Source organism: Diceros bicornis, chromosome 15, assembly GCF_020826845.1.
Source record: "Diceros bicornis minor isolate mBicDic1 chromosome 15, mDicBic1.mat.cur, whole genome shotgun sequence".
NCBI classification, from domain to species: domain Eukaryota; kingdom Metazoa; phylum Chordata; class Mammalia; order Perissodactyla; family Rhinocerotidae; genus Diceros; species Diceros bicornis.
The window spans coordinates 32,240,862-32,262,773 of record NC_080754.1 but is presented as its reverse complement, the minus strand read 5'-3'; the positions used below and the strand labels follow the sequence as shown (position 1 = coordinate 32,262,773).

Here is a 21,912-nt window from a genome sequence, read left to right as displayed (position 1 = left end):
ATGCTCACAGCCTAGAAGAGAAGCTCTGACATGTACCCAAGGAACTACACAATAGTGTGGAAAGGAATCAACACTGCAGAAGGGTTCAGAGGACCAGAGGAAGGAAAGACTTTTCTCAGTAGAGAAGGACCAAGAATAATTTTATTGGGAGAATTACAATCTAATTATTTGTGAATATAAAAAGTTAATGTTCTTTGGGAAGATATTACAAGATTCTTTCAAGTTGTTGACTTTTTTTTAATGAGTAATCTAATTATTGTTAGTATTATATTACTGATAAAGAACTGACTATTGAACAATGTTTTTTATAGTTCTTAGCTTACCCATAATATACCATTTGCTAATAGTTAAGTCATGAAACCACAAATTTAACAAAATACATTACATTCTTAAGTGATCACTAAAGACACATTCTCCGCCTCTCCAAAATGTTTAAATTCTAAGTTTGTACATCTGTTGTGTGCTTTAAAGACAATGTAAATACATAAAAATCTCAAAAATATATTGCAAAATGGCATAACCAAAGCTTCATTTGGGAAGCTGTCCCCTAAATTTGCTGGGTGAGTTTAAATTCAATCAATATTAACCTGTGCAAATAAAAAGAGCTCTGTTTTTCCAGTTTAAGAACTGTGGCTCTGCTTTCAAAAGAATAATGAGAACTCTGAGCCATTGTATCTTTATGACATTACATGAAAGAGTTTGGAGTCCTGTACCTATGTCCAAGACACAGCACTTTCGTTTGAACTGTTGTTTTTAAAGAAATCCTCAGAGGGTTTCAAAACTGATACTTCCAGATCTCAAGACTCAGAGCCATTGATTAAAAATTTTAATCATATTTATAGATAACTGGGCTTTAAGATAGGGGCACAATATGATTTAGTGGATAGAAAATTAGTATGGGAATCAAGAAACCTGAGTTTCAGTCCTGACTTTACCAGGATTGAGCCACTTTTTCCCCAAGCCTCAGTTTTTCCCGGTAACACAAAGAAGCTGAAAATGACTTCCAAAGTCCCTTCTGACCATTTTTGGTGCTGGCAAGTTAGTAACTTTGCCAATTGTGAATTGGCAGAAGAATTTTTTCTGAGAAATTATTGTTTGAACTGTCAGAGCTGAGGCACATTTCCAACACGAATTTGAAGGCTGACTTAATCACTCCCACCCCTTAGAGGCTCTAGCACTTGTTAACATCTCTATTACGGCATTTACCGTAGTGCGTCTTGAACAGTGGTGCCTTTCTTCCATGCTAGTGTAAAAAGTTCACAAGGTCAGAAACTGTCCCGTATTCAATGTTTTGCCGTGTCCAGCAATGCATGACTCAGGGTGAGTGTCCAATGGATGGCAGGGTAGTGGAAGAATAAATGAATTAGTATGTCAAGGCAACTTTCAAAAATTGTCTAAACACGATCTTGATGGTTCTCTTAACCTTGCAACTCTTTTAAGGTATTTACATGCTGTTTTCTCATGGGAAGACTATTTTAATGACCTTGATGTCTGACAATCTAAGTATACTGAATAAACAGAGGAAGCCAGCCAGGGCACTGCTGAGAATTCCACAAGATGCTATCTCTAGGACCTCTGAGCTGAGATTATCTTTCTGCAAGATTATTTAGTCTCTTTTAAAAGTAAAGGGACTTCTAAGTAAAGATGGGGAGATTGAACACAGGCTTTTACTTTCATTTCTACCTGAAACACCGTTAAAAGTAAAATAAATGTGTGTATGTGTGAGAGAGAGAGAGAAATCCATAAAGATGGATCAAAAGGAAGAGAAGACAACAACAACCAGATTTTAGAAAGGGGAAACCAGCTGGTGAAGATATAAAGGATTTAGCAGACCTGAGACAGCTGAATTCTAAGTTAGCAGTGGTGAAAGACAATAAGCAACCTAACTTCCACTGCAAAATCTTCCAAAGTTTAGACAGTGGTAGCACCAGATTTGCCTAGAAGCAGAGTGAAGGAGAAAGGGATAAAATATGTGAGATTGGTGGAAAGTTTGTTTTTAAGAAGGTATTATAACCTCAAACCCTCTCCTTAACATTGAGTATCTAGACAACTGCCCTCCTCGATCTCAATAGAAGACTGGAGATTTATTCGTTGTAGAGGATAGAACAGAAGCTATCTCTATAGTGGGCAGAGTGAGTACTTCATTGGAAACCGGGAGATTAAACGAATATTTATACACTGATTTCTGAGACACACAGAATCCTGGCAGCCAGGTCTTTACCATCCAGGCAGGAGAAAGAGTCTTCTCTGAGCAATCTTGCAAACAATAAGAGGTAAGACCTAAAGATACTGATATCAGGAATTTCACAGTGAAAATCATACCAAGATCACCCAATAATTAAGATCACTATCAATAAGCCCTACCCATGTGTGTACGCAGAGCTTCCAGTCACCTTTTTAGCCCTCCCACCTCCACTGAAACATGAACAGGCAAACAATTATAAAAAATATGCAGAGGGGCCAGCCCATGGCTTAGCGGTTAAAGTGCGCGTGCTCTGCTACTGGCAGCCAGGGTTCGCATCCCGGGCGCGCACTGACGCACCACTTGTCCGGCCATGCTGAGGTGGCGTCCCACATACAGCAACTAGAAGGATGTGAAACTACGACATACAACTATCTACTGGGGCTTTGGGGGGCAGAGGGAGGAGGAGGATTGGCAATAGATGTTAGCTCAGGGCCGGTCTTCCTTAGCAAAAAGAGGAGGATTGGCATGGATGTTAGCTCAGGGCTGATCTTCCTCACACACACACACAAAAAAATATGCAGAAAGTCTCTAACATGAAAGATAGAAATCAAAACAAACAATCTGAGGAAAAAGCTTACTGGAAACAAAGGCTGTGGAATGAGATGAAAACTTCTAAAATATATATCATTAATATTCTCAGCAAAGCATTAGAAAACATTGTCTCAGTGAAACAAGACAGCATAAGATAAAATCAAACATTCAAAGAAAACCAACAAATAAGGATCTTGGAAACAAAAAGTCTGATATCAGAAATTAAAAACAAAACCTAACAGGAGCCGGCCCGGTGGCGCAAGCGGTTGAGTGCGCGCTCCGCTGCGGCCGCCCCGGGTTCGCTGATTTGGATCCCGGGCGCGCGCTGACACATCGCTTGTCAAGCCATGCTGTGGCGGCGTCCCATATAAAGTGGAGGAAGATGGGCACGGATGTTAGCCCAGGGCCAGTCTTCCTCAGCAAAAAGAGGAGGATTGGCAAATCAGCCCAGGGCTGATCTTCCTCACAAAAAAAAAAAAAAAAACCCTAACAGAAAGACTAGAGGACAACGTTGAGCCTATCACCTAGAAAATAGGGGAAAAGGGCAACAGAGATGGAAAATAGAAAATAAATCATATAAAAACAAAAACATAAAGAAATAAATTCAAGATATCAATAACTAAGCAACAAGATTTCCAAAAAACTATAACCAAATAGCAACAAGGAAAGAAGAAACTGAGACTAGGAAATCATTAAGAAAAAAATTCAGGAAAATTTTCTAGAGGTAAAGAATATGAGTTTCCACCTTAAAGAAGCCCACGAAGTACCCAGCATAATGGGTGAAAATGAAACCAGGACAATGCAAATCTTTATAAATTTTCAGAATTCTGGGAAAAAGAATAGATCCTACCAATTTCCAAAGAGAAAAACATCAGGCATGTTCAGAAAATAAGGACTCAAAATGGCTTCAGATAGAACAACAAAACTGGGAGGGAGAAGGCATTATAGTGGTGCCATTTAAATTCTGAAGGAAAATTATTTTCAACCTAGAATTCTATACCTAGTCAAATTATTGTTCAAATATGAGGAAAGAATGGAGATATTTTCAGATATGCAAAGGCCCAGAAAATTTAACTACTACACATGCTTTTTTCAGGAAGCTACTGGAAAATGTATTCCACCAAAATAAGGGAATGAACTAAGAAAGAATGCAGAAGATGCAGAAAAACAAGCAATACGAGCAAAGAGCAGAGATTTTCCAGGGTGATGGAAAGGGAGATGCCAGGATCAAACCAACGCACAGGGCATAGAAGGAAAAGAGTGTACATAGAACCAAGTCAGAAGGTTCTGAGAGAGACTATTTCAAGAAGATGAACTTGACAAAATATCTGTGCATCTGACTGTCTTGAGATGAGATTCAGAACACTGGCAGAGACTTGGAGTTAAACAGTGAAAAGTATGTAGAAAGCTAAGCAAACCTAAAACAAGAGAACTATCAAACACAGAAAAAACAAAATCTTAAGAGGAAAGGAAGAGTAATCACGGTTTAACTTGGCTTAGTCCTGAAAAGTATTGACATAGTCATATTAATGTAACTACTAAATACTGATCTAACCAAGAACAACGTAACAGCCCTGGCAAGATGGTGGGATGGGAAGGATGCCTGTAGTGGTGAGAATGTGATGATGAGAGAGAGAGGAAAACTTCGTTTGCACAGTGGGACATCAAAAATAGAGCTGAGAAATTGAGAGGCAGTAAGAAGAGATTATTACTGAGAGCGTGAAGGTAAATATCAAAAAGAGTTGAAAGGGAAAGGGAGAAAGAAAATTGAGGGAGGGGACAAGGAACTGCTATCTGTGATAATATACTTTCTATAACTGTGACAAAAATAACAAGTAAGAAAAGAAAAGGAAAGGAAGAAATCACCTCAAATTTTATTCATGAGGGATTGTCTTTATAACTCTCTTGCTCTAGAACTATTTCTGAAGGTATGAGCAGCACCGGAAGCTGCAGTGTGTTCCCCGACACTCTCACATCTTTACTAAGACATGATTCAGTGGTCAGTTGAGATCAAAAGAGGTTACTCAGAGAAAAGACGAGGCTGTCTGCCATCTGTCTAACTGCTCCTTATGGTTATTAGATGAAAATTGTCTGCTGACCTTCATTTTCAAAATCTTGTTCATAAATCTTTCACCGGCCAGGCTGAGACTGTCTCTGTACAAGGCAGTATTCTAGATTTCAATCATTCATTATAGCTGTCCAGTTGGGCTCAAAGTATCTTCCTGGAACAGTTTTAAGACTTTGATCCAAAAGCAATATCTTTGTGGGGTTACCATATTTTACAGCTCTATGTTGAATTACAACTAAAGAAAGGCTCAGACTGGCAGTGTGATGCTTGGAATTCATTTAACCAATTAAGCAAACCTGAATCCATTGGTCTCAGCAAAAGCTATGGCTATGATTTTGTACCAGAGGTAAGAATGAGGCAGTTTTGAGATACTTAATGATAGCTACATTTTATTGAGTGCTTACTATATGCCAGACAGTATGGTACACACTTTCATAAATCTCATCTAATCCTCAAAATAACTCTGTGAATATATACCCTTATCATCTCCATTATATAGGTGAGAAAATCTACAGTTAGGGAGGTTAGGAACCTTGCCCAATATCTTCAGCTAGGAAGTGGACAAAAATCAAAACCAGAAATGGGTTCAGAAACTGCTCTTTTTAGTTTCTCTATCTTATCTAAAGAAAGTTAACCAGAATGTCAAAATATACCGTTGACAGAGTGATGGTAAGGTTGAAGACAAACATATTTCTTACATGAGTCTTCATACACTTAAGAATAAGAGCATTTGAGGAACTTCATATAACCTGGTTGCAAAATGCATGTATCTTAGAACTTGCATAGGTTTTACCCTGCCATTCTAATTCTGAGACTTGATAATAATTTATAGATCTCCAGGGAGCAATTTTTGACCCTGACACATTTCAAAAAGATTTTTTGGACTTTTCTCCTAAAAAACCAATCTGTAAGTTTCAATGCAAAAATTTCAGGGGGTTGAGAGCCAAAAGTGAACAGAAATGAAACTCACTGTTCCATTAAGCCAGGAAGTGTGTCAGCAGCAGAGGTTGGCAGAAGTCATGGAATGAAATACTGGATCACAGCATTTCCTGTGCCCATGGTAGTGTGCTTGTAGGTATGCCTTGCTTTGTACAGTAGATGTTTTCTTGAAAACTAGGGAATAATTGAAGCTTTGCAAGTATAATTGTACTCTAAAAGCCTAGGAATCTAATTCTTTTAAAGACAATTATATTAATTAATATTTTTGAAATGTAAGTTACCATCACCTACATTACGTAATTTGTAACAGGCCTTCACAATTTCCCCCCAATCTTTCTTTCGTGATGCATCATTCATTGTGTCCTTCCCCCAACCCTACCTGCTTCATAAGGGCAGGGACTTTGTCTTGTCACTAGTATATTCAGCACCTAGAACAGTGTCCAGCATAACAAATATTTGCTAAGTGAATGAATTAACCAATCACTTAACCTTTTCCTAGTTGCTACTTCTATATTAATGACTCTCTATCTTTGCACATACTATTCCATCAGCCTGGAATATTTTCCCATGTTTCAGTTCCATTCCTTCTGCAAGACCAAGCTCAAATGCCAGTTCCTTTCTCTGTATTCCCACAGATTATATTTCCATATCTGGTGTAATAACAGAAAGTATAAACCTTGACTTATTCATTGATTCCTGGCCTATAACACCTAGCCAGAGCAATCACACAGAAGATATGATATTAAAAGTAAATTTATGAGTTAATCTAAATTTTCACATGCATTGCCAGCTGCCAGCTCTTCCTAGGATTCTGTTTGTGTCTGTCTTCAGAAGCTAGTCTCTAAGGTCAGAAACTGTGTCTTTTTATCATTTTCAATCCCAATGACAAGCAATGTGCATGACACAGATAAATGGATACATCTAAACATGTATTATTTGTATGCATGTATCATGTGTATACATTATTAATAATATCTTTGTATTAATTAACCAACCAGTGTGGTTGTGGGTAACACTGGTGTGATCTTCTAGATGTGATTTTGTTTACTCTTTTACTCTATGGAGTTCCCTCATGAGAGTGTTACCCCCTGATCCCTTATTCTGACATTCCTCAGTAATTGGAAAACTGTACATTTATTTTGAGATACAATACCCAAGTACGGGAGAATCTTAGACTACGTTGTCTACACCAGTGGTTCTCAAAGTGTGATCCCTAGGCTAGCACCATCAGCATCCCCTAGGAAGTTGTTAGAAACGCAAACTCTCAGGCCCACCCCAGACCCACTGAATCAGAAACTATGGAACTGAGACCCCATAAATCTATGTTTTAACAAGCCTACAAGTTATTATGATGCATACTTAAGTTTGAAAACCCCTGGCCGGGTACAACTGGGCAGAAAGTTTTTCTCACTATTCTGACGTGTACAGCGAATGTTTCCTAGACCTAACCAACAATGTCAACATTCCTATCACAACAGTCAAGTTCTCTCTCCTGAGGGAACTGGATTTCATTTTAGGCCAGACAATGCGAACAACTTAGAAAATTTCTGATCAAAAAGATCAGTGGATTAACCAATTGATGTCACTACTCTAATTTTTATAGTGTGACTTAAACCAGTATGTCTTAAAAAACACTGTTTTAAACCATATACCATAGCCGCATGGCATTCTGGTGGTTCCACCCAGAGAAAAATGAGTGAACTAGAACTAGGCAAGATGAAGGAGAAAACTAATGACAGCAGCAAGGGTCAGTAGTCTAAAGAAAACTATGAAGAAATGGCAACAGTCTAGGCCAATCACAGCTGGTGTCAAAGTGGGAGGAGGGGCAAGGACAGGGGAAGGAAGGAATATGGTGCTAAGAGTAAGAAAGGCAGCAGCTTCCAGCATCAAGCTGGAATCTTGTCCTGCATCAGGAATGTTCACATATGGTGGTGTGAAGGATAACAAAACTTGCATCTAGAGCTATGCAAAGGGACTAACATGATAGTGGGGAGTTTAAGGCAAGAAGTCAGCCCCATACAAGAACAGAGGAAGCAGTAAACCTAAGGGTCAGATAACAACCACAAGAGCAGCAGCTGTTATTAAGTACTGATTTTATGCTTGGTTCTTTATATATTTTTCTTTATTTGTCCTATTAATCTTGAAAGAGCCATTGTACAAATGTGGAGGCAAAGACACAGAGATATATCTTGCCCAAGCCACAGGGATTAACAAATTGCTAGTTGCATGTCTGACTTCAAGTCTTGTAATCTATCATTCACTGAGCTTCGCAGATCAGCAGGACAGCTAGTCCAAGTGAGATGGGAAAAGGCAGTTGCAACCCCACGCTTACGTAAGCCCCTGCAGTTGGAAGCCAACCTAAGGCAAAAGAGAGCAATGGGCTCTTTCTCACGCTCACCTGACAGCAGGCAGGAGCTCCTAAGGATTCCCCAAATCTGGCTCTCAGTGACCCAGGCCTTGGGTGAGCCTGGAGAGATCAGGCATCCAGAAAGTTAATAAAATGTGCACATTTCATGTGTGTGTACACAGCTGGACTAGTTTTTCAATAACAAAGGTAGGTTGATTGAGTGACCAGCCTAGAGCAAATTTTGCCTTAGATGTTCAGTCATGGTTAAGCCCACAGATTCTGAAGCCAGTCTGCGACTTACTCGTGTGATCTAGACAAGTTACTTAATGTCTCTAGGCCCGGGTTTTCCACTCCCTAAAATAGGGATAACAATAGTGCCTGCCTTAATGGATTGTTATGAAGATTAAAAGGGTCCACACATGAAAACACAGGGCTTGGTCTGTAGTAAAAGCTACATAAGCATTATTTAAAAAGACTCAGTTATCTCCTCAAATATCCTTTCAAAATCTCGTATGAATAAAGCATGAAACCATGAAGCATGAAGAGATTTGCTTGGGTTCACTTTAAATAGATCTGTTTAAAAGTATGTGTGCCCACTACCTAGTGTATGTATGCTTTATTAAAAAGACTTAAATATTGATGGAAGACTTGAAAAAGGAAAACAATCCATTCATAATCCAATCATATTACCCAAATAGTGCCACTTTTTGCCTATTACCATCTGTTCTTTGTCCGTGGACATACAAATTTTACATTAGTGTAATCAGTACATATACTCACATCATTTTTTATAAGTATCATCATATTACAAGTATTTCTGATTATAACTCATGTTCATAAACATGTTAATGGCTGTTAAATATTCCACTCCATCACTGTATTTTATTCTTTGCACAATCAAGAAATTCAGCTTATTAACCACACAAGTCTTAGATTTTGGATAACTTTCATCTGGAAGCAAAAAATGCTTCTTCTATCTAAAATGATCAGTAGCCAATCAAACATCCGAAGAGGTACTTATTGGTTTTTAAATTGTTTGACGACAATGAAGGACTGAGTGCAATTATTTTTGAATAATATATTACTAGTGATTGAGAACAAAAAGAAAATTAAATATCCTTTCTATAATGTCAGGAAAACACTCAGCACTGGGATTCCTTGGCATTATTCTGTTTGTTTTTCCTTTTTAGCGGGGAGATGCTGGTTAGGGTTGGGAGAGAGGACAAGACCATATCCACCAAATCAACATCACAAATGACTGATGTATGAATAAACTAATCTTAATTGTAAGGAAGACACACGTAAGGGTGAATAAATGTTATAAAAACATAATGTACAATCTGCTGAGCAAAAATGCCACTGAATCGGCCAAAGAAATAGGAGAGACCAAGGCACCAACTATAAATCCTTAAATAGAACATATCCACTGTAGTCCCTACATAAACACCTCACAAATGCTGGTTCTTACAATCCCAGAGATGAAAAGAATCCTGCCTCTAATCCACCTTTGTTTCACAGATGAAGAAATAAGGACACAGACAGGAAGTGACCAGCTCAAACTCACACGATGAGTTGGGGTAGGAATTAGGATTCAAATCCGAGCTGGGGTCTTTTCCACAAGGTCACTGCAGCCACACATCAGTTCAGATGTACCTGGGCCTATATGTGGTCACAATCATGCAATCTACAAACTCCACCCACGTAGCAATTTTCCCCAGTCTTAGTGCTTTCTCACCTTAAACCAAATTAATTGCTCAACTCAGTTATAGACCCAACAACTTCAGTCACACAACTCACGGCATTAAAAAGCTAGCTCAAACCTACAATGGGTTCTTAAAAATTAATGTGGCAATTATGACACCCTGAATAGAGGAACTAGAACTTGAACCTGGTTTTCTAGCATCTAGTCTACTAATAGTTTTATTTCATCAGAACATGCACCATGTTTTCTATACCTCAGTGAATTACCCCAATATACAATTTCATCATCCCACCGGGATGCATACCCCAGTTGGAAAAGTTCACCCTTAGGGAATCTAACACATGGTAGGTACTCAATAAATACTGCTTATTAAATAAATCAACCAATCATCCTGTTTTAAAATTGCTTTGGTTGTCTCCCTCGCCTCAGTATTATCGAGGGTTCTGCTATATTTGCATTATCGGCTTGCTTTTTATGCTGATGCTGATGCAAAGTCCATAGCTGAAAAGTACCCCTGTCATCTCATTTTGGATTATTGGTAGGCTTGCAAATAAAGCGTGGTTTACATGGCAACCTTCTCTTGACACATAGCAGATATTTCTCCTTTAAATATCAGAAGAGAGAAAGAAGTAAACCAAATTCTAGATTAAATAGTGCTGGCCATGTTAAAAATATTTTGAAATGAAAGAAGTACCTTTGGAGAAAACTGCTTAAATAATCTAATTTTAAACTGTCCAGATCTTCACAATTGGAATGATCATGTAATAAATCTTGTGAAATTCTCTTATTTGTAGAGCATCTAAACTCAACGTAGTATGTGAATGAGAATAAGGGCAAAAATATCTCAACGTTTTTTTGAAGTCAGAAACACACTTAGATTTTTGGTTTCCAAAAAGTTGAAAATAAATTTCTGAATTTGCCTTGTTGAGGCTGAGGTTTGCTCAGCCTGTTTGAATGTTATCAGTATTTCAGGATTTGAGAAAAACCTGACTGTTTCACCTGGATGATAACTGTAGGAATGAATGGAGGTGGGGAGAGATGGACACATTATTGGCAGATTGGCATTGCTGCTTCCTCCTGCCTCCTAGTTAGGGGAATCTTTGATGTGTTTAGCTATCTTCTTAATGGCCTCTGAAGGCTTCTGGATATTTTTTCTGCTCTCTAGTCCCTTTGGCTGCTTCTCAGTCTAATGGCCAGTCCACAAACAGGAGAGAAACAAAAACCTAACCACAGAATAGCAGTTTCCCTTCCCTTCTTTTACAGAGTTTAAAGCCCACTTTCAATTATTTATGCTCTCTGAATCACTGCTGGTGGGGTTTTGTTTTGGGTAAAAAGCCAGGCAGAAGGGCCAGCCCTGTGGCATTAGTGGTTAAGTTCGTGTGCTCCACTGAGGTGGCCCAGGATCTGTGGGTTTGGATCCCGGGCAAGGACCTACACACCGCTCATCAAGCCATGCTGTGACAATGTCCCACATACAAAATAGAGGAAGATTGGCAATAGATGTTAGCTCAAGGGCCAATCATCCTTACCAAAAAAAAAAATAAAAGGAAAAAGAAAAAAAAGCCAGGCAGAGTATACACTTAAAAAAAAAAAAAGAAAGAAAAGATCTGTGGAGGGACAACAGGTGTCCTGTGGGACTTCTGCCAAGGTACCATCAGCTGCATCACAGCAGCAAAATACCATGACCTCCCTGGGTGGGAGTTCCACATTCCCAAAGACAAGGAGATACAAACTGTTTCAAAAATTAACTGGAGAGAAGAAGAAATTAAAATTAGAACTATAGACATAGATCCTGGAGAAAAAATCCACTGTGTTCTGCATGCAAGGATGCTAATGAGGAGATGAGGATGAAGACATTGGAGGAAACGATGTGTCGTCTTAGCCTCAGACACTTGCCATCTATTTATATGTCTATTTTCTATCCCAAGCCTGTAGTACAGGAAGTAGGTCTCTCTTCTACATGTACACTCTCTTTGCACTAAACAGGGTGATAATAAAAGTCAGGGCCCAGGCAGTAAGGGCTCTGTAGTTTTCCTGATAAGGGACATAGGTACATGTTATCATTTCGTATTAACTACCCTGTAGCTTATCTACGGATTTATAATTAAGAATGCACATCATAATCACTTAAGATGCTTCTTAACTATCTGAGTCACATGTACCACAGGGTGCCTGGTGATTCTGATGTGCACCCTGATTAAGAATCTTGTTAGTGGCCAGATTTTACACAGTCTGTTTTATACCCATCCAAGGTGCAAGACTTGACCCAATGTATCTCCACCCCCACACCCACAAGATGTTATATGACTGCCTCAAAACTGAGTCCAAGCAAAATAGAGACAAATTTAGGTATTCGAGGAGTTACTCTAAAAAATATAGAATGAGCATAAAAGAAATCCCCTTTGGCAAATTGAAGCCTTTGCAGAAGTCAATGGAGAAGATTTGTTGACTGTCTATGCAGTATTCTTGCTGCTAAAACTATAAAGATGGCAAAGGACTAATTTCTCCCCTCCAGGATCTCACAGTCTAGTAAAAAGACAAACACAGCTACTAATGATGAAAAACCATGATTCTTTGTTAGTGCGCTGGAGTCGATTCCAACTCCCAGCGACCCTGTGTCCAGCAGAGCAGAACCCTGCCTGGTCTTTTTGCACCATCCTCTCACCTTCCGGCGCTCTATCAGACAATGCTGCACTGCTATTTACAGGGTTTCCACGGCCAATTTTTTCGGAAGTGTGTAGCCAGGTCCTTCTCTCTAGTCTGTCTTAGTCTGGAAGCTCCGCTGAAACCTGTCCACCATGGGGGACCCTGCTGGTATTTGAAACACCAGTGGCAGAGCTTTCAGTATCACAGCAACACGCAGCCGCCACAGTGTGACAACCCACAGACAGGGGTGTGGTTCCCTGACCTGAAACAAGCCTGGGCTGCGGCGGTGAGAGCACTCAATCTTAACCACTAGACCACCAATATGATTCTAAAGAATGCTACATGCTTTATCGGTATACGTTTAATTTCATAATCATGATATTATGGTATGGGGCTTGGGTTGGGTACAATAGTTCTTATTTTACAGAGAAACAAAAGTAAGACGAGTTGCCTGTGTCACTTAGTCTTTCTGAGTCTCTGTTTCATTATCTATAAAATGCCTAATTGCAGGGTTTTAAGGAAAATTATATACATTAAAAGCCCTTTGAAAAAAATACAAAGTATCTCATGAATGTTCTTTATGGCTGTTAATATGTGACAAATCAGAAAACCCAATATTAACAAATCCAATATACCATTATTGGTCACGTAGTAGACACAGAACACCATACCTAAGAGGATCAGTACTTCAGAAGCTTGAAGATATAAAAGGAAAGGGATAAGGGACGACAGGAGAAAACTAGCTGGCCACCTCCAGACTCATTACTAATGCTAACAAGCCTCATAATAAGTCAGACAATAGATTACTAGCTGGGTGGCTAGTCAGTGGGAACAGCGTTTATAGAGTAGATCCTTAGCTTGAGTTCAAATGTTCTCCCACACAAACATTTTGTTTAAAGAAACCAAAGAGGGAACAAAAGGCAGGCACCATTGCTGTGGAATGTTAAGTGTCTCTATTGAGGTCATTAATCACTGCAGGACTTTGTATGTAGAATCACTAGAACTCTGAAAGGTGAATGGAGAAGAGACACAATGTTAGAAATCGACAGCTCTTGAGGGCTGTTCATGGCTCCCTAGACTGTAAGCTCCTGCAGGGCAAGCCAATGCACTATTTATATCTCCATCCCCGGCATTTAACGTGCCTAGAACAATGTGGCAACTCAGAAAATATTTTGAATTAAATGAAACGAACTCTCTAATATTTAAGAATCTTGAGATTCAGAGAGGGAAAGTGAATCGTCCAAGGTCACACCATTAGAGCTGGAATAAGAACAGAGATCTCCTATGCCCAATGCCTATCCTATTATGTTATGTGTTTTACTGCATTATATTTTACTTATCCCACCACAATGGTCTCAGAGTTTTAGTTGTTGTGTTTTCTTTAACCACAAAGTAGCTTTTCTTAAAATCACTTCCCAGCTCTGCTAAACTAGTTACTACATAGGCATTTCTTTTCTCTCCTGCAGGGCGAATCATCCTGTTTCAGAGAAATGACTCTTCTATACCTTAAATATCTTGGTTCATGTCCCTGACTCAACTCTAATGGCTGGTGCGAAACCCAGAACAGAGTTGAATTGTCATTGGGTACACATCTACAGCTCTCTGTAGAGAAAGCAGGCCAGGTTACTGCCGTCTGTGTTCTGGAATCAAACTGATGTTTCTGATAGCCAAACTTCTTTCACCTCTCCCAATTTACAATCTCCGGGATGCACGAACGTGGCATGATAAACTAATTAAGGCTATTCAATTCAACATATATAATCTGAATCCCTACTATGTAAATGAAACTGTTTTATCTGAGGCAGGCACCGGGGTAGCTGCAGGAACGTTAGAGGTGCAGATTATGCCCACAAGAAGGTGAATCTATTAGTGGAGATAGGAGAATGAGATCTTTAAGATCAATAATTGCATCTTCGTTTTCTTTTAGACTCTCATAACTAAGCACATCGGGACCATAGCAGGTACTCAATAAATATTTGTTTAAAGAAAGAACAGAAAAATTACAATGCTGATTGCAAGAAATGCAGTATGTGAGAGACAAACAGGTACTTAGTTCATATAAAGTATGCCAATAAAATATTAATTAGATTGTCAGGAGGGACAAGGAAGATTTTATGGAGCAAGGGGCATGTCAAATGAATCTCAAAAGAGCTGAGCAGAGACATACGACAACGGGAAGAAGGTAATGCTATATTCACTCTGTTAAGATGTGCCTGGATTTAAGCAGCCTAATATCACATACCATGGGTTAATACCAGGACTTTGACAGGAGCTCAAACGGAACCTACGGAATAAGCATTTAAAGATAATCAGGGGTTGAAAGTAAAGGGCTTGAGGAAAAGCAGAAAGAATAACTAAAAGTGAGTCCATTTTCTGACCTGTGAGACAAGCAATTTCTTTTGCATTTTCTTTCCATCTTTCCAAAAGCAACTAAAGACCTATACTATGATCACATATCCAGGAGCTTCCGAATTGATTAGTTAGATGATATCAAATCTACACTGAGGTGCCTGGAGTGGTGTCATTCTTAGATACAATCAGTTCCCTAAGATCTAGACCAGTGTTTCTTAAACTTTAATGTGCATACAAATGACCAACAGATTTTTGTTGAAATTCAAATTTTATTCCGTAAGGCAAGGGTAGGGCCTGAGATTCTGCATTTCTAACAAGTTCCCAGATGATGCTACTGGGGCTTGTCTACGGACCACACCTTGAGTAGCAAGGGCCTAGACCAGTGATTAACACTGGCTATCTATTAGCATCACTTGGGGAGCTTTCTAAAAACACCTATGCCCAGGTCCCACACCAGAACCAATTAAACCAGAATGTCCAGTCGTGTGGCCTAAGCATCTTTATGTTTTAAAAGCTCTACAGGTGTTTCTAATATGCCAGCCTGAGGTTGAGAACCTAGCTAGACAAAGAAAACAGGTGATATAGGCAGGAGAGAGAAAAAAAGAGAAGAGAGAAAGAGGGAACCTCTTTCCTCACTCTAAATCAATGCTTCTCAAATGTTAATATGCATACATATTACCTGGGGATTTTGTTAAAAATGGGATTCTGATTCAATAAACCTGGAGTAAAGATCAAGATTCTGCAGTTCTAAAAACTAGTCTTCAAACCACGCTTTGATAATCAATAGTCTAAATGAGTGGTTCCTAAACATTGCTGCACCTGGGATCTTTAAAAAATGCCTATGCCTCTCAGCCACCCCAACATCCTGATATAATTGGTATGAGGTTTGATTAGGCATGAGGACGTTTAGAAAACATGCCAGATGATTCTAATGTGCAGTAAAGTTTGTGAGCCACTGCAAGTCACAAGTTTCTGTCAAAGCTGTTCAGACTGTGCACCAACCCAAATCTTTGAGGTAATATTAATTACCGTGGTGCATAAAGATCACTGTAATTAGATCATGAATTGATTTCTAAGACAACTGATTTATTTTCCTCTCCTCTTTACCCTGGATGACAGGAAGTGATGTAAAGCAATAAGTAAGAAATTTTTTTAAAATGATCCTATTTGTAAATAACTGATGTTCAACTTGCTGGAGACTCTGGACAAGTGCTCTAAGAAAGGTTTTCAAATGCTGGAGGTAACAGGAAGGTTGTCAAATGCTGGCGACAAGATTCAAGATTAATTGGGCCATTAGATTTTCTTTTCTGGGATGGAGAACTCTTGAACTCTTAACTGAATCATGCAATAATACTCTGAATCTATCTTAAAAGAGTTTCCAGTAGAAAAAAATAACTATATGTACTTACATTTGAGAATATCTTCCTAGAATTAGGTTTGAATCTGTAGGGGGAAGAAGTTTGTACACGGCAGCATAAAGCATGAAAGATGCACCAAGTAGAATAGGATACACTCCTCTTAATACACTTTTTTGCTTTTATAATAAAAATTTCAAGTTAGCTACCATTTTTAGCTGTGCCATTTGCATCGACTTAGAAAGTGAGGCCACTGTATATATAGTTACGCATTCTTAATATGATCACTATCTGGCTAATTCAATTTTGTAAAGGAAGTCCAAGAACTAACATGCATAAGGACTTTCATCATGTCCTTTGCCTGAGGTAATTATGGTACCTCTGCAGAACAACCACAACATTGGCTTGGGGCAAAATTCTCCATTGCCTTTGGGTCAGTGCTGTGATTCATGCCTGTATCCCTGCTATCCGGATTGGCATAGAACTTCTGGCCTGATTCTTCTCAGATATATTTCTGAGATTCTTTCTCCTTTCTGAGCTCCCAAGACTGGCAGAATAGATAGAATGCTACTGTTAGCAGTCTGAGATATAAACCACCTGGAACTTTGAGTGCCGTGTAGCATACTTTATAGGTAAAGAAGGGAAATAAAAAATTATTGCTAAGAGATACATCTTTTTATGAGGGACCAGGAATTACTGAATAAATTGGAGGCAAAAATGTTACCAAGAACTCTTGCCAAATAACCAAGTTTAATAACCAAATAGCAGGTGTCATCTAAGTACAAAAAAACTGCTTCATAGTAAAATGATACTCTGTCTGTTGTTAAGCTTATGTTCCAGAAATACTTAATTAACTAGAATATTACAGACCCCAGGAGTTAAGACTGGCTTCTCATTTTAAAATGGATTCTACAATAGACTTAATAAATATATGCCTCAGTGCATTTATAGACATGGATTCTCTCATATATGTACATCATTGTTAGTCATGGAAATGCCCATCAGCGAATCATAAGAATCATTTGTCTAAATTGAAAATTGCCAGCTAGTCTGAATCCATGTCGATTCAGTTCTTTTCATACTGTAAATGCTCACCTAGGTTCCAATACTTAACTCTTCTAATTAGATACTTAAAATACTTCATTGAACATAAATCTGCTATCCTTAGACACTCTAGTTTTATTAATCAGCTCAGAAATAGGTAACCCACCACCACTCTCTGATCTGAGCACATTACCACGATGACTGACATTCCTGGTTTAAAAATAAAACCTTGTTTCAAATATAGCTTCTCGAGTTCTGGGTAATGAATATAGTTTCATAAAAGTTGACATCATTTCTTCTGATTTCACCAGAATTAAACACATCCAATATTCCTACTGGATATCTGACCACATCACTCAAGGCTCTTGCAACCTGGTAGGCGTTCTAAGGAGGAGGAGAAGGAGGAGGAAGAAGAGACCTGCATAGATGGAGTGAAACCCAAAGGATATCCAATCTTACAATTTTAATAATCATTTTGTTTATATGTGTTAAATATGCCATCAGAAGTTGATTTTTACAGTTCATTTACCAGTTAGTATGTGTACATTATGCAGATTTGCTTATGAGGAGAATATTAATATATACATGTCCAGAACTAGTAAATGCATCATGCTTGGGGGCCAGGCAGTACTCTGATACACTGTTCTTCTTAGAGGTCAGTTCTACTGCACACTGTTTCAAATAGACCCAATTTCTCTGCTGATATATATTCAAAATGCAGTAGGATGTGGTCATACACACCCAGAAATACCATTTTCATGGGGTGGGGGTGGAGAAATCCAAACATTTTTTTGATAGCAATGCATTATTGGATATCAGATACAAACGTGCCTGTCAGCAATCCTAAAGCAAATGAAATATATTTATTTGAGCCCATCCATTCTACAGAAAAGAAATTGCTTTACCAACAAATCTCTCCTCCCCCACCATCTAAAGACTCTCCCCTCCACCCAAAAAGAAAAAAGAAAAACTCATCACACTTCACTACGCAGCTGATGGAGTATTAAACACTGTCTTCCAAGCTGTGGGAGTTAAAAAGAAGTCGCCTTCCTGCCACACTTCCCTGGTGCTGCAATGGACATAGCATCTCCTCCTATCGACCTAGTATGATGCTCGCTCCCCAAGCACTGCAGTCCCCTCGCTGAGGACTGCCCTGGCCACACGCACATGCAGAGAGAAGTCCCCCGATGGGGACAGCAACATACCTTTGCTCTCCATTTCGGTCCCTTTCAAGTGGTGGGAAGTTCAATGGAAGTTGGCCGGAAGATGTGGGCCCGCTTCAGATTCCCAAATCTGGGAAGCCAATCTGATGATTTCGCCGGTACTTCCTTCCTTCCCCTCAGGCTTCCTGAAAGATGGGATTTCTTAAACCTTGAAGCTGCATTCTGCCACCAAAAACACTTAGCAGCAGCAGCAGATTGCCTCTACAGGGGATAGGTTGCGACGCGCATCTGCTATTGAAAGGCATGCATTCGGTGCCCGCTCAGAATTTTTTTGTTTTTTTACCTGAGTCCGGAAGCGGCAAGCAGGAGCTGTCCTCCGAGTGTGGTGCTGCAGGTGTAGTGACAGATCATCCCACTTTGCTCTCTGGATGTACAGCAGATTTGCACGGGCCCTGGGACGCATGCGCAAGACGTCCCTCCTCCCCTTTTCACCGCCTCCCTCTCCCCCGCCCCCTTCGCTTCTCAGCCCAATACAGTCCTCAGTTATCCCCGCTGAAGAGCTGTAGCATTCGGTCACAGGGAAACGCTGCTAAAAATAAACGCCGGACCGGATTTTCCTTTGCAAACTAGAAAATGGATTGGATTGGGATTGTTCATCAGTTCCATACTTTCCGGGATGGATTACGGAAACCATAGAGGAGACTGGGGTCTCGGAGCTGGGTGTGGTTTTATTCAGAAGGCAGAAGGGAGGGGAGAGGAGGAGATTAACAAATCCTATTGAATGGTCACGGTTTGGGGTTCTCTGCCTCCCTGCTGCAGTAACTTTCCAGGTGTATGCTTCCGCCTCCTCTACCTATTTTCCCCACTGAGTTTATATTTCTCTTTGCATTCTAGTATTTGTCTTGTTTTGTTTTTTCAGGGAGGGGTGGGAGTAGTCCCGGAACTACCAAAGGTTAATATTCTCCCGCTTCTCTGCCGCGCAAACTCGGAGTTTTCCTGCCTCCCTGGGATTCCTTTGGCCTGCGCCTCAAAACTGTTCCATGAACAGGCTCCAAGTCTTCTAAAGTTCTCCAAACAAAGCCAGTGGAGACCTTTTGAGGTGCTCTTTTTAGCTTCTTTTCAACAGTCTACCAAGAAGCAGAGTCCCCAAAGGTGGGGAGGCACTTTATTGATAATACATACCTTAAAACTGTATACATAATCATTTTTATGAAGGGGCAGAGAAAGATTATTTTTCCAATATAAAGCTGGAGGGAAGGTCACAAAGCCAAAAATCCCTTGAAGTACTACATCCACATCAGAATATTTTAAAAGTCCACACTAGAACCCTTGTGCACTGTTGGTGGGAGTGTACATTGGTGCAGTCACTGTGAAAAACAGCATGGAGGTTCCTCAAAAAATTAAAAATAGAACTACCATCTGATCCAGCAATTCCATTTTTGGGTATTAACCCGAAGAAAACAAAAGCACTAATTCAAAAAGATATCTGCACTCATGTTCTTTGCAGCCAATTTACAATAGCCAAGATATGGAAGCAACCTAAGTATCCATCAACAGATGAATTGATAAAGCAAATGTGGTATATATATTTACAACGGAATATTACTCAGTCATAAAAAAGGTTCCACAAATGGAACCCTGCCATTTGTGACAACATGGATGGACCTAGAGGGTATTATGCTAAGTGAAATAAATCAGACAAGAGAAAGACAAATACCATCTGATTTCACTTATATGTGGAATCTAAAAAACAAAACAAATGAACAAACAAAACAAAACAGAAACAGACATAAATACAGAGAACAAACTAGTGGGCACCAGAGAGGAGGAAGGGTTGGGGGATGGGTGAAATAGGTGAAGGGGATCAAGAGGTACAAATTACCAGTTATAAAGTAAATGTCACAGGGAGGTAATGTACAGCATGGGGAATATAATCAATAATATTGTAATAACTTTGTAGGGTGACAGATGGTTACTAATCTTATCATGGTGGTCATTTTGTAATGTATATAAATGTTCAATCACTATGTTGTACACCTGAAACTAACATAATATTGTATGTTAACTATACTTTAATAAAAAATAAAGAAAAAAGAAAAAAAACCTGCACTGTATTCAGTTTATCTACAAAATTTTTAATAGGAAAAAAGTGCGTATATATTACCTTTTTTTTTTTTAATAGTCCAAATTCTCCTGAGGAAATATTCTCTCCTTGAGAATAATAGTCTCATTCTCAGGCATAAAAAGAAATCTAGAAAACGCTGTTATCTGGAATGGCTAAGGAGAGAGAGGTGCAGATTAATCACACATTCCAGGTTACACAAAGATCCCTCCACAGTAGACTTCGAATCCCAATTTTCAAAACATTGAAATACAATAAAATGTACTCCCAACAAGAAACCTGAGGCAGACTATAATTCAATCTTCTGATTCAGAAAGCATCCTGAATAAGGGATTTTCCAATGCCTTAGGGCCATGATTACAAATATTAATCAGGATGATTCAGCCAGAGATGGACATTTATTAGTGGAGGACTCCCCTTGATGGACTGCCACTGCTCAGCAAAGCCCATCTCCCTTCAGTACTGGGGAATTAAAACACTCAAGTACGGAATTACAGAGGCCGCAACCTCCTTGGGTCTACTAACCTTTAGGCTCTCCTATTGCATGCCCAAGTAAATATTTTGAAAAATCACAAAACTCAGAATTTCTTTAAAATTTTACAGGGTTAGGATGTTGGCTAAGGGTAAGAGTAGAGTTGTTCCTTAAGAACAATAGCCTATTGTATTGGGATAAATAATTTCTGCTCCTAACACTGCACCCCATTACATGCTCTTTTTCTCTTGAACGTTTTAGAAAAGAAGATACCTTTAGAGTCCATCTATATACACTTTTAATATTTATTATTTTACAAGTGGAGAGGCAGGGAGGGTACTTGACTTGACGAGAGTCACACAGTGGAGCGGAACCAGGCTCAGAACTAAGGGTCCTGCCTCACAGGCAGAGGGGATCCATCTACACCAGGATGATTTCTGATATAACTGCCTTCCCATTATCTACAGTGAACGGGAACAAGGAGAACTTACTAGTTCATGAATTTTCATTATTTTTATTAATAATTTTAAAAACCCAGATGCTTTATTAAATAGAAAATAAATCAAACTTAATGCAAAATCTGTGGTCTGAAATTCAAGATCTTTCTTTTAGTATCTGGATCCAAACTATCCTTCAAGTCTTCTCCAAGCTTAACTCCTAGACAATACTTGCCGTTATCCTAAGCAAACTTCAAGATTGTCCTTCTCCATATCTTTACTTACATAGTCATCCTTGGAATATCTTCACCTTGTTACACCACCAACACAAATGGCTGCATATTCAAATCTTATATTTTCCTCGAGATTCAACTAAAATTCCATCTCACTCCTACAGTCTTCTCTGATCTTTTCAATCTAAAAATATTCTCTATTAGAAACAGCAAAGTTGCTATATCTTTACCTCCTTTATATCACTTATTACCTTCT

At 39.1% G+C, this 21,912-nt stretch overlaps 1 protein-coding gene across 1 annotated transcript in view; it reads right to left on the bottom strand.

Moving 5' to 3' along the window:
• The window catches only part of FGF12 (fibroblast growth factor 12), a 519,199-nt gene extending 500,430 nt beyond the window's left edge, over positions 1 to 18,769 (bottom strand). Inside the window, exons 1-2 of the mRNA XM_058556110.1 lie at positions 18,736 to 18,769; positions 18,435 to 18,577 (exon numbers count right to left, since the gene is read on the bottom strand). Of these exons, the coding sequence (XP_058412093.1) occupies positions 18,435 to 18,447 (13 nt within the window). The 5' untranslated portion in view covers positions 18,448 to 18,577; positions 18,736 to 18,769. The remainder of the gene's footprint in view (positions 1 to 18,434; positions 18,578 to 18,735) is intronic.
• Positions 18,770 to 21,912: the final 3,143 nt, after the last annotated feature.